Source organism: Suricata suricatta, chromosome X (assembly GCF_006229205.1).
Source record: "Suricata suricatta isolate VVHF042 chromosome X, meerkat_22Aug2017_6uvM2_HiC, whole genome shotgun sequence".
NCBI lineage: Eukaryota > Metazoa > Chordata > Mammalia > Carnivora > Herpestidae > Suricata > Suricata suricatta.
The window spans coordinates 76,242,678-76,255,407 of NC_043717.1; the positions used below are offsets into that span (position 1 = coordinate 76,242,678).

The following is a 12,730-nucleotide window of genomic DNA, read 5'->3' on the forward strand; positions in this document are numbered from 1 at the left end:
AAACAGTAAGGGCATTTAAACTACAGATGGGGGGGCACCTGGGTGGCTCAGTTGGTTAAGTGTACGACTTTGGCTCAGGTCATGATCTCATGGTTTGTGGGTTTGAGCCCCACATCGGGCTCTGTGCTGACAGCTAGTTTAGAGCCTGGAGCCTGCTTCAGATTCTGTATCTCCCTCTCTCTCTGCCCTCCTCCTCTCCCCCTCCCCCCGCTCATGTTGTGTCTCTCTCTCTCTCTCTCTCTCTCTCTCTCTCTCTCTCTCAAAATTAATAAAACATTTAAAAATAAAAAAATAAACTACTGGTGGATTGGGGTGTCTGGGTAGATCAAGTCGGTTAAGCATTCGACTCTTTCTCAGCTCAGGTAATCTCACGCTTTGGGAGTTCAAGCACTGATCTGGGCTCTGTGCTGACAGCATGGAACCTGCTTGGGATTCACTCTCTCCCTCTGTCCCTCTGTCTCCCTCTCTATCAATAATAAATAAATAAACATTAAAGAAATCAAATAAACTACAGGTGGATATATCATTTATAATGGAACATATACCCTGGATACATACACTTTCTTCAAAGATATTCTACCTAATGCTCAGACCTCGGTTCCAAAACTGATGTTAAATTTCCACACACAAAAATAAAAATATTCAATTGGTGCAAAAAAAAAAATTTCCCAAACCTGGGAACACAGATATGCATACGTGCTATTTATAAAGATGAAATTATTTAAATATCACTATGTGTTGGCATGTTTGGTTTGAATTCTAAGCATATATTACTGTAAGACCTAAGAAGAAAAACCTCTTGAATTGAGCAAGAGATCTGATCCCCTTAAATGACATATGAAGAAGCTTTTACAAAGACGGAGACTTCAATATTCCTACAGCTTCATGAGAAGCCTCGAAGGGGTTAAAGTGGAAGGCTTACACAAACTTTGCCTCTCCGATTCTCTCTTATCTCCTCCCTCTCGGGCTCTTGGCAGCAGGCAGCACAGCACCTCAGCTGAGGCAGAACAGAGCTGAATCACTACCTTTCCTGCATCCTCTAAACTGTTGTCTGTGAAAGAGGGCTTGGGGACTTAACCATTCAGACCGCTTCCATTCAAGTGTTCCAGACGGTATATACACATCCAAACAGACACTACTCTTGGCTCTTTTGGAGTTTATAAGGGAGCAAGCATCTGAAACTGCACTCTGAAGCTGTAAGTGGCAACTGGCATTTTAAGTAACTAATAGAAGGTGCTTTTCTGTGTTGGCGCCGGCAAGGACTGACACTTTAGGAGAATGAAAGAGAAAGCATACTTTGCACGAACATAGTCCTGCTTCTCTGGCAAAATGAGGCTTTCATTCTGTTTTCCAGATATGCCAGAAATGTTCCTGAACAAGTTGCCTGTCAGTGCAAGCTTCAAAAGGGATACTTAAATGGCAAGCCCCATTCATCCTGTAAACCAGGAAAGGTAAGAGAGATTTGAAAATCTTATGATGTTATTCACGGTGAAATGCGCGGCATTATCTTATTTATCGGCAGGTGTGACAAGTAGACACCATCTGCAGCAGGAGAAACAGCAACTCCCACTTGAGAAAGCTTATTACTTAATGGATCTAGCCATTGAAGAAGCATTTGCTGCTGGAATTGTTTTTCTATAGGCTGATGTGAAACTAGATACTCTTAACAGCTTCTACCTCCCTTAGTTTTCTCTCCCCAACACAGGGCAGATAAATACAAACAGAACAGGTTAACCTCTGAAAGCTGTTGCAATTGATTGTTTTGACTTTCTCTTCTGAATTGTTCCACTGATCCTTTTCCTGACCTATTTGGTGGAATTGCAGGTGTCCTGAGGAAAAATGCAAAATTACCAGTGAATTGGTTTCAGAACTCAGGTTAAGTAAAAAAAAAAAAAAAAAAAAAAAAAAAAGTCACTACTAGGAGCTCCTGGAGGACCAAAACAAGGATCAGGTTACAGTTATCCCTCTATTCTGAACACTTAGCAGAGTGTCTAGTAGCTGGTTGGCACTCAAAGATTTGCTGAAGAAATACCAATCTGATTTGGGTGGTCCAGGCAGCACTTTGTTTTTCTTAATTAGAAACAAGCTTTGTCCAAGAGATCCCTTTCAGTATTGATGGATTAAAAACTCCACATTCCCTTCATGACCTAGGTGTGTTTGTTATTTTACTTCTGTGAGGTTATATGTATTATGCTGATGTTGAACATGACCAAGGATTTGGCATTTTGATATTCATAACCAAAACAGAATGAATTTTTTTAACTGCTGCGAGTTTTATTTACCAAATTGATGACAGCACATGCAGTGAGAAAACCAAAGACGCATTCACATCGCTTGTGCGTATTTTGATTTACATTAGAAGTGAAGGAAACCAGATGTTCAGGCTAATGTTGGACATTGGACCATTATTAAATTAATCCCTTTCCCTCTGCGATTCCCCCAAACCCCTCCTCCCCCTTTCTTTTCTTCCTTTCTCCTTTCACAATGTTTTCCAGCTTCCCTGTCTTTATCTCTACTTTTTTAAAGTTTTTATTTATTTATTTGGGGAGGGTTGGCAGTGAGAGAGAGAGAGAGAGAGAGAGAGAGAGAGAGACTCCTAAGCAGGCTCTGCACTGCCAGCATGGAGCCCAACATGGGACTCAGACCCATGAACCGTGAGATCATGACCTGAGCCAAAACCAAGAGTCGGATGCTCAACCGACTGAGCCATCCAGGTGCCTCTCTCTCTACATCTTACTCACTTATTCTTTCTTTCTTCTTATTCACACAACCCTCATCTTCTTCCTCTGCACATTTCCTTCCTTTCCCCCTCTCACTTTCTCTGTATCCCCCTTCTTCCACTCACCCCCCACCCAGCATCCTTACACTCTTTCCTATCCTCTTCTCTCCCTCTTATCCATGAATAGCTTTCAATCACTCTTACAAAGACTAGAGACTGATTATTATTTTATAAGCCTCCCACAAAGGACTGTGCGATACTCAAATTGTATAAGGGTCTTTCCATGAAAATCAGATCCTTCAGAATCAATAGAATTTCAATTTCTTTTGAAATTACATGGTGCTTTTTCTTCCCAAATGATGCAGGTTTTTAGCAGAGCAATCACATTCTCTGTGCAACCCATTAATGAGTTAGCAAAGAGAGCTATGGCAATCCTGTCTGGAAAGCTTTTATGAGAAGTTGTCACAGATACAGGATCAGAGTAACAAAGAGGATTCCTCAATACCTAACTTTTCCTTTACTCACTTGAAAATCAATGGATTTCAGAAATTAAATCAATAGATTTCTCTGAATTCACCAGGGTGATTGGTTTTCTGCAGACTATAGAGGTTTTAAGAATATGTGGTTAGTTGGTCTTCTAAACCTTCAAATGGGATATGTAAAGAAATTGACAACTGTACATAAGATCATTATTCTGTACAACTTCTCTAAGCTTCACAGAATTCTAATATTAAATCAATATTCAGATGTAAGGAAGATTCTGGGTTACTGAATCTGGGTTACTGAATTGTTACTGAAAAGCATCTATACACAAAATTAAACTTTCTAAAATTTTAGGCTGCAATCTATCCCATGTAGTTTTCCTTGAAAATCATATAACTGATAGTAACTCAAGAGCAAAGTTTCTAACAAAGTGATTATTTCTTAATTCCAGACTATAATCAGAAATCTAGTTTCCTTTGCACAATAAAAGTTGAGGAGTGGGGAAAAGGAATAAAAAGAAAAGGGAGTTTTCAGACTCTTCCCCAAAGTATATTAGCAATCAGAACAGAGATAAGACTATGCTTCTCTTCAAATTGTCAGTGCTAAGTGCATTTCTTCCTATCCATGCATTTATTCAATAATTATTGAACAGCTACTATGAGCAAGGTTAAGGGAAAGACAATTGAAAAAGATCTCAAGGAGTTTATAAATTACTATTTGGGGGAAAATACAGGCAATAGATATTTACAACATTAGGTGGATGTAACTTCTCTGGGAGAGATACAAAGTATGTGGGAATTAGGATTTGAATGGGAAATCAAGGTCAGTTTTATGAGCTGAACCATGTAGAATGGTAGCATTTGCCCAAATAGAGATATGTGAAGATGAAAGGATCTGGTCAAATAAAAACATAGAGGCAGGGAAGTAGATGACAGTGAACAATACAGCTTAGTTGGAAAGGAGAGTAGTGGAAGGATGTAGGTCAGCCAGACCTCAGGCATCGCCAGCCTTGAATGGCAAGCTAAAGAGAATGGAGTAAAGTCCAAAAGCAAATAAGGATCCTTAAACGCAATATGTGGGCTTCCAAAACTTTACTCCTTTTTCATTCTAGTTGAGTAGTTGTAAATAAATCATATGGTAATAGAATGTAGAATAAAAAGAGCAAGTCGAAGAAGATGACATATAGCTTGACACTTTTTTATGAAGTTAAAAATAAAACTAAACAACATATTGTTTAGGCAAAGGTATGTGTGTGTGTGTGTGTGTGTGTGTGTGTGTGTGTGTATGTAAATAAAAGCCAGGTAATGATTAACAAAATTCAGAGTATTGATTATTTTGGAGGATGAGTAGATAGTAGAATGAGATGGGGAGGAGCATAGGTAGACGTCCAGGGGAATTATTAATTGTTCTCAATCTTGAAGTGGGTGGGTGTTTTTCACAGGTGTTTGGCCATCAGTGTTATTAAATAAGCAAATAAAAGAGGCCCTGGGGGCACCTGGGTGGCTCAGTTGGTTAAGTGTCTGACTTCGGCTCAGGTCATGATCTCTTGGTTCATGAGTTTGAGCCCCACAACAGGCTTTCTGCTGTCTTCACAGACCCTGCTTTGGATCCTCTGCCACTCACTCTCTACCCCTCCCCTGCTTGTGCTCTGTCTCTCTCGAAATAAATAAACTTCAAAAAAAATTTTTAAAAAGAGGCCCTGGATGCACCCATGATGGCAATATGCCATAAACCAAGGAGTATGACTTATCCAACTCTGTACTTGAGTTAACTCTAAAGCTAGAGAGGCATCTCACACTTGACTTGCACTAGCAGTGAGTGAATTATCTTCCTTCCACGTCTCTCTTGGAGGGCAGGTGAACAAGTGATGCCTCTGTGTGGGCTGTGGGGGATTGTCAGAGTCCTGAACCTGAAGTGCTCTTTGCATTTGTAGAGTGGTGTTTCTCAGCCCTGGCTGCATATCAAAATCACCTGCAGAGCGTAAAGCATTACAGATGTTCATGCCCCCATGCAGACCTACTAAATCAGAGCCTCTGGAAGGAAGACTCAAGTACATACATTTTCAAAAAGCCTTATAAGCCATCCTGAGGGCATCAGGGACTAGAAACCATTTCTTGCAGAGTGTGCTTAGAAATTCTAAGTGGCTAGCTTGTCACAAAGGACAGATTTCAGGGTCCTATCAATACCCAGGAATACTGATCTAAAAAGCAAGAGAAAGGACCTAGAAATATGCATTTGTAATAAGCATCTCCAGGTGATTCTGAAGAAGGGACTTCCTGGACCATATTGAGAAACCCTGCCCCAAAGGTTCCAAAACACTAGGGACCCTGGGTGATAACTCTGTGTACTCGTTTCCTAGGGCTGCCATAAACAAAGTACCACAAACTAGGCGACTTTAAACAACAGCAATGTATTCTCTTAGGTCTGGAGTCTAGATGTCTGAAATCAAGGCATCAGCAGATCTACAAACACTGAAAAAATAGTATATTCTCCCTCCACAGACCTAAATGAGAGAGAGAGAGACTATAAAAACAAAATTGGGGAAAGCCTGCATTCCTAAAAATTCTATGATTTGTTAAAGTGACCTATGGCACCGGGACCTAGAGTTTGAAAAATGATTCTTTAGATTTAGGTCTTCTTTATTTTATTACTTTTTTAAAGTAGGCTCCATGCCCAACATGGGGCTTGAACTCATGACCTGAAGATCAAGAGTCACATGCTCTACAGACTGAGCCAGCAGTGCCCCTAGGCCCCCTTTATTTTAATGCTAGGATTTCCTGGGTAAGCCAAAGCAGTGATTCTCATCCTGGCTACACTTGAGAGCCACTTGTGAGCTTTTAAAAAATACCAGCATTTGGGTGCCCAGGTGGCTCAGTTGGTCAAGTGTCTTACTCTTGATCTAGGCTCAGGTCATGATCTCAAGGTTTGTGGGTTTGAGTCCTGTATCCAGGTCAGTGCTGGCAGGGCAGAGCCTGCTTGGGATTCTCTATCTCTCTCCTCTCTCTCTCTGCCCCTCCCCCACTCACAGTGTCTCTGTCTCTCTCAAAATAAATAAACTTAAAAAAAATACCAGTTTTTGGACCCCACCCCAGACCAATAAAATTTGAGTCTCTAGAGTACTTTCCAGGCCCCCACTGTGGAGATTATGGTTAGAAAGTCTATATCGGGGCCCTTGGTCTATATTTTATTATCTCAGGTACATCTTATGATCAATTAACTTGGAAAACACTCTCCTAATCTAACATAGTTATTAGTTGCTGTTCAGTGATCTGAATTTTTCTTTTCTTTAATAGCCATTTACCACACAGAAAGAAGCATTCAAATTGAAAACTCAGAATATCCTTTTAAAACGAATCTGCAAATAGCAAACATTTTGCAATATATCCATTAATTTGTATTTCACAAGAAATCACCATCTGTTTCTCTTAGATACCTGAATCTTTTATTTCTGTTTTTGATTTTCAGGAATATAAATCTGTTGAAGAATCTTAAGAGTCAAATCTTCTGAGCCTAGACATACTGCTGTCAGCATCTCCGAGACTGCCTCCTTCTGAGAATTCCCAGGTCTGACAACACTTTCCCTCCAGCCTACCGTGAGGGACATCAACACACGTGCTCTAGACTTCTAGCCCTAGAGCTGTGGCAGCTGGGCAGGAACCTCACAAGCTCCATCCTTAGGGGAGATTCGGAAAAACAAGAAGGGTAAAAAGTCAGATATGCTGAGCCTGAAACATATAAAAGCCTTTAGAAAGTCTCCTCACAGAAGAACCCAATTAAATCCACATAATTAGTGTGCATACTTAGATGAGTTATACATAAAACAAAAATCCTTTCTCTCTCTATCAAAACAGAGTAAAAGTCTGATTTAATACTCAGAAATTCTTGTACCCATGCCAGTCTTATAAAGCAGTTTTGCCGTATTTATTTTAATCTGTGTAAGAGTAGGACTGTGGAAAATAAAAGACTTATCTATATATTATTTTTTTAATGATTAAGCATTTCTGATAAAACCAATGTAGGAGAGGGGTGCTGTGCTGGAGGACAGAGAGTGGCAATTGCCAAACTAGAACATCACCATTTTCTTGCTTGTGCACCACTTGACTTGGTTTAAGTTGTGATTGCTTTGCATGAGATTGTTAGAACACCTCCAGTGTACTCAGAGACAGTCTACGTGACTGTGGAATGCCTCGAGGACAATAGAAAGGAAATAGAAACAGGTACTAACTGAAGTCTTGAGTGATGACTGAGGTGCATTTCAAGTACCATGGAAATCTCACTGGCCGGGCCCATTTCCCCACCCTGGCAACAGAGGTTGATAACACTTCCGATAAGTATTCCAACCTCTACATGTATGTGGGCTTATTCCTGAGCCTCCTAGCCATTCTCCTCATCTTGCTCTTCACAATGCTCCTTCGGCTCAAACATGTCATCTCACCCATCACTTCTGAGAGCACAGAAAGTGTTCCTCAATTCACAGATGTAGAGATGCAGAGTCGAATCCCCACTCCTTAAAGCCAGGATGAATAGAAGCTTTAGTGGATCTCAGTGGACCCTTGTATGGTGATATCCAGGAAAGTTTCTTTTGTTGCACGTAGTTTTCCATGTAGAATATCAACAAGTTATTTATTTATTTAACAAGTTGTTCATGGTTTTGTGTGTGTGTGTGTGTGTGTGTGTGTGTGTGTGTGTTCTTCTTGATCTTGATACTTCTTGTGGGATATCTAAGAGGTTTAAGACTCACTCTTTGCCAGGAATAAAGGAAATGGCAGCTGGTTGGGAGGGCAGGTTTCCATAGTAACCAAAGAGAGCCTGGGCCTTGAACAAACCTGAGACCACAGAAATTCATATGCAGCTTGTGTAAAATTCACAGGATCCCTGGAAGCTCCAAGAACAAGAAAAATCTGCTCTCAAAGAGGCTGATGGTTCAAAGAGGGCAACCCCCAAGTAAAGAACAAGTTTTAATTTAGCACTTACCCTAAAGAGTCGCCTCTGCTGATATGAAGGTAAATCATGTCAGAGGTTAATAGAAGGGACCATAAACCCTTTCCCAGAGCCGTGATTTTATCATCTAAGGCCATCAGGTTTGTCCCAAATGAAAGAAGAAATTTAAAGAAACTGTCTCAGTTTAAAGAGCAAGTGTGCAAAAAGAAGTTTCTAGTCAGCAAATTCACCTAGAGAGGGTAAATGTGCATTTTATATCTGTGTTATTACTATTACTGGACCTTTAAAAACTCAGATAATGGCAGATGTATTACAAAGATCCAGAATAATGAGCTTCTCCCAAACCAAGGAAAGATTAAGTCAAAATGTACTCATGACAATGAACCTTTCATTATACATGCAGCTTCTTTACCTTTTTCTCCCTCCCCATCATGCTCCAGGATTGAGTTGCACACAAACATGAGCTTTGTTTAAAGATGGCCTTGACAAAAAAAAAAAAAAGACAACTATCCTTTAAAACAGGAAGGAAATAATCTTGGTATTCTGTCATTGAACGATTATGGCTTTGGACAAAACATTCAAGCTTCTGGGTGCCAGATTTTTCTTTCTGAAAAATGATCAGAGAGCTATTTAGTCATTACTGGACTCCTTTTAGATCTGAGTATAAGAAAAAGACAAGGGAAGAAAGGACTAAACACCACCCTCCTACATATCCTTATTAAGATCAATGTCCTCAACTGTCACATTTGTCTTTCCCAGAAAATGCATTTCCCTTCCTGATCCCTGCTGAAAGATGATGTGGCTCAATTATTACCTATGAGAGAAATATATTTTTAAAAGTTTTATTCTCATAAGTAGCCTGGTATGCCAGGACTGAAGGAAGAATTTGATTTTTGTAAAAAAAAAAAAAAATGAATGTTCTAAAAGTGAACCAGAGGAGGTGAGTACTGTTTACAAATTAGAAATTAGAAGGCCAGTCATATACTTGCCATTGAAAAACTAATACACATGTGTTAAATTCTACCCACTTAAAAAAAAAAAAGTCTGTCTGCTTTAAAAATATCAGTTCTTTCTTGCACCTAAAAGATGATCACCAAATTTCACAGGGTGCTGTCTTGGGAACTGCAGTGGTGGTAAGAGAAATGGTACGGATGTTAGGTTAATGCCACCTCCACCAGGCATGCAGCTCTCTCTAATCTGTTACCAATTTAGATTGGCCCCTTTACTCTGATCTAAATCTAGCCTGGTGGTGAAATTCCCAAGTGCTTTCTACTTTTATACACAATCATTTGCCAATACTCCTCTCTCCAAGGGGCTGCAGTGTGTGGAATCCCCACTTGCAGAGCTAAACTTAGCAGCAAACGCTGACTCTGGCACACCTGTTACAGTAGCGCACTGTAAGAGATGGCAGCCACATTCTGCACCATTCAGAAGAGATAAGCAGACAGGCGAAGACTCAGATAGAACATACACTTGCCTCTGGGCATTATATTTTCCAAAATGCATAGTGACTCTTATGTTATTGTGTCTGGTGGTTCGAGTTGTGTCTTTATTCAACACTCAGACTCCATGTACTCCATAAGGTTTTAGTTCTTAGCAGCCTTACATGCGGGCTTCATCAAAGGCTGGCAGGGTACTCCACAACTTCTGAAGGACACACATATCCCCTTATTCCAGGAACCCCCTTTTGTGCTCACAGTATTTGTATGCACTTTACAGTTAAGAAGTCAGTGCTGGATACATGAAAGTACTGATTACGCTTTCTACAGCAGTGAATAGCAAGATACCCAATGCCTTGTTGCCAGATTTGATGAACAGACAGACTACAAATCTATTCATGCCCACTTGACGTCTGCAGCTCAAGGTTCCAGAGTTTAAAACTCTTCTTTAATCATTGGCTTGGATGGAGAATCCTGATTTATGATTAGGTTACTCACCTGGAAAACAAGCGCTCTCTTTCATCACAACTACCCCATGGGATCCAGATCTTCACTGAGCGTTAACCAAAGCGCACAGCACGCTTGCACTAAAATAGCAAAATGTCCCCCCCCACACACACATGTTCCAGTGATAACACAAATGGAAATGCATTTAAGTAGATGTGTCATTATGGTGACTCACATGGTATTTAATCTTTAGGAAAATAAACGGAAGGTTTTCATTGTAGCAAACTTACTATAAAGAAAAGAATTGTCCATTTCTATTAAATTATATTCTATCCCTCAGTATATTAATTAACATGTATTACTGCTCAAAGAGTCAGCTAGAGCACTCAATGAGCATTATTTGAATTTATCCATCTATCCAAAATGCTGACTTCGCTATTCTTTCCCCCATCCCCACTCTCCAAAACCTGCACGGTAGCCTAAATGTATATAAACAGGTTATTTATATGTAGATGTACTCTGCTTTAAGGTGAAAAAAGGATTCTTCATTTATTATTATGCTGACCCATATGAAATTGCCATTTCCCTAGGTCAAAAGTGCTCAAATATCAGCAATTTCATGTAATTCAACCTAATAAAAAGACTCACAACATGAATTCTCTAAATGGTAACCTCTCCTAATATGCTTAAGAATAATTCAATTTCTGGGGTGCCTGTTCCAGTTGGCTAAGAGTCCAGCTCTTTATTTCAACTCAGATCACGATCTCACGGTCATAAGATTAAGCCCCACGTAGGGCTCCACACTGGGTGTGGAACCTGTTTAAGATTCTCTCTCTTCCTCTCTTTCTGCCCCTCCCCCTCCCATGCATGCATTCTCTCTCCTCTCTCTCTATCTCTTTCTCTCAAAAAATAAATCAGTTTCTAAAAATGTACTCTGCATACATTTCGGGATAATGGGTTACATCGAATAAGGTCTATTGTAAAAGGCTTCTGTGTTATGTATTAGGCAGGGAATATTAAGGTTAGTCAAGTAAAGATGGGTTCATCCAGCCTAATCTTTCCATCTATGCCAAATCTGAAGCTTTGGACTCATAAATGAGTTTGACTGCTGCAGACCCACAGAACTTACTAAGTAGGTAAAAGGGGTCCACTTAATGCAATTAAATGGTTATATTTAGTAATACATTTTAACCTGCATTTGTACTAAAAGAACAACTTTTTTTTAACAAAACGAAGACTTGTGTGAAAGGAAAAAAATTGGGTTTCTTCTGTTTGAAGCTGTCAATATTTGAGGGAGATCCATATTGTATAAAAATATAAATATAATATTTCAATGACCATTTGGCATGTCATTTTTGGTCCATGGAGAATAAACTGATTTGCTGATAACATACCTATTGTCTGAAGAATGTAAAACCACATTAGTCTCTTCATCCTGTTATAAATTGTAACAACTGGAAATGTGTGGAATTCATAACTTTGAGGTGTCATCATTTCTTCTGATTCCCCCATTTCCCAGCCTTTATTTTTTTCTGACTTGCAAACTTACTGATGCATTTGTTTCTGCAGTAGTAAGATGTGTAAAATGGACAAAGGCTTTTCGGCCACCAGTGCAGGTGACCTGGGATAATGTGACATAAGTCCTCTAAAGTGTCAATATCTTCCAACATTTCCCATGCCTCGTAGGGTATTTTTTAAATCTATCTTTCCTTTTGTGCTTTCTTTATTTGATCCTCACAGTGACCCTGTGAGTAACTGGGTGGAGGTATTAAAGTCTGTTCTACGTCAGCACGTAAGTGAGAGAGGCATTCATGGTTACATACAGGCCGAGTCAATATTACTCTGCCAGTCTTTGGACGCCTGGTTTAGTCCCATCCCACCATGTTTTCCTTTCTGAGCCCTGAATAGCTGTTTCAAAGCTATCCATTCTTGAATATTCCAAGTTCTGCCAACAAAAATTGAGCTCTATAGATGACAACTCCCTGTGCCCAAATTCAAAACAAATAAGCAGAATTCTTCCATCTCCTCAATTTTATAGCCACAGCGATGCATATTCACAGATTGTAAGAAAGTTTACACAATGGCAGATCCCACAGCTTTAATTTACATGAATAAAGGGAGGATGCAAAAATATGGATGAACTATCACCCACCATGCAAATCCCAATCCTCTGATCATTTAACTGAATGTTCCCAGTCGATGCCAACCTCTCATATGCATAATTATCTCTCCCCTCACCCCCTAGAAATGAGGATACTTCCTCTTAGGTAAAAATCATGTACTTTCTACAAATTGTATAGTGTTCCAAGTGTACACAGCAGTTCTATTTGTGCTCTATAATAAATGCGATGACATTAAAAGGGAGAAAATTCCTGGCTACAGAAGCTTCTGCTAGCCACAAAGAATGAATTGCTATGCTTGCAGGAAAAGGAGACAAAAATATGAAACACATGTACAGTAGGAAAAGGAAGCACACATATTATAAATATAGGTGAAATTTTGAGGGGCACCTGGATGGCTCAGTCAGTTAAGGGTCTGACTTCGGCTCAGGTCATGTCTGACAGTTCGTGACTTCGATAGAGCTCTGAGCTGTCAGCACAGAGCCTGGAACCTGCTTTGGGATTCTGTGTCTCCCTCTCTCTCGGCCCTCCCCCTCTCATGCTCTGTCTCTCTCTGTCTCTCTGTTTCTCTCTCAAAAATA

General features: G+C 39.9%; 1 protein-coding gene across 1 annotated transcript; it reads left to right on the plus strand.

Moving 5' to 3' along the window:
• The first annotated feature begins 7,441 nt into the window (after positions 1 to 7,441).
• SERTM2 (serine rich and transmembrane domain containing 2) lies at positions 7,442 to 7,714 on the plus strand. Its single transcript, XM_029930223.1, has one exon. The coding sequence runs from the start codon at positions 7,442 to 7,444 to the stop codon at positions 7,712 to 7,714; it is 273 nt and encodes a 90-aa protein (XP_029786083.1).
• Positions 7,715 to 12,730: the final 5,016 nt, after the last annotated feature.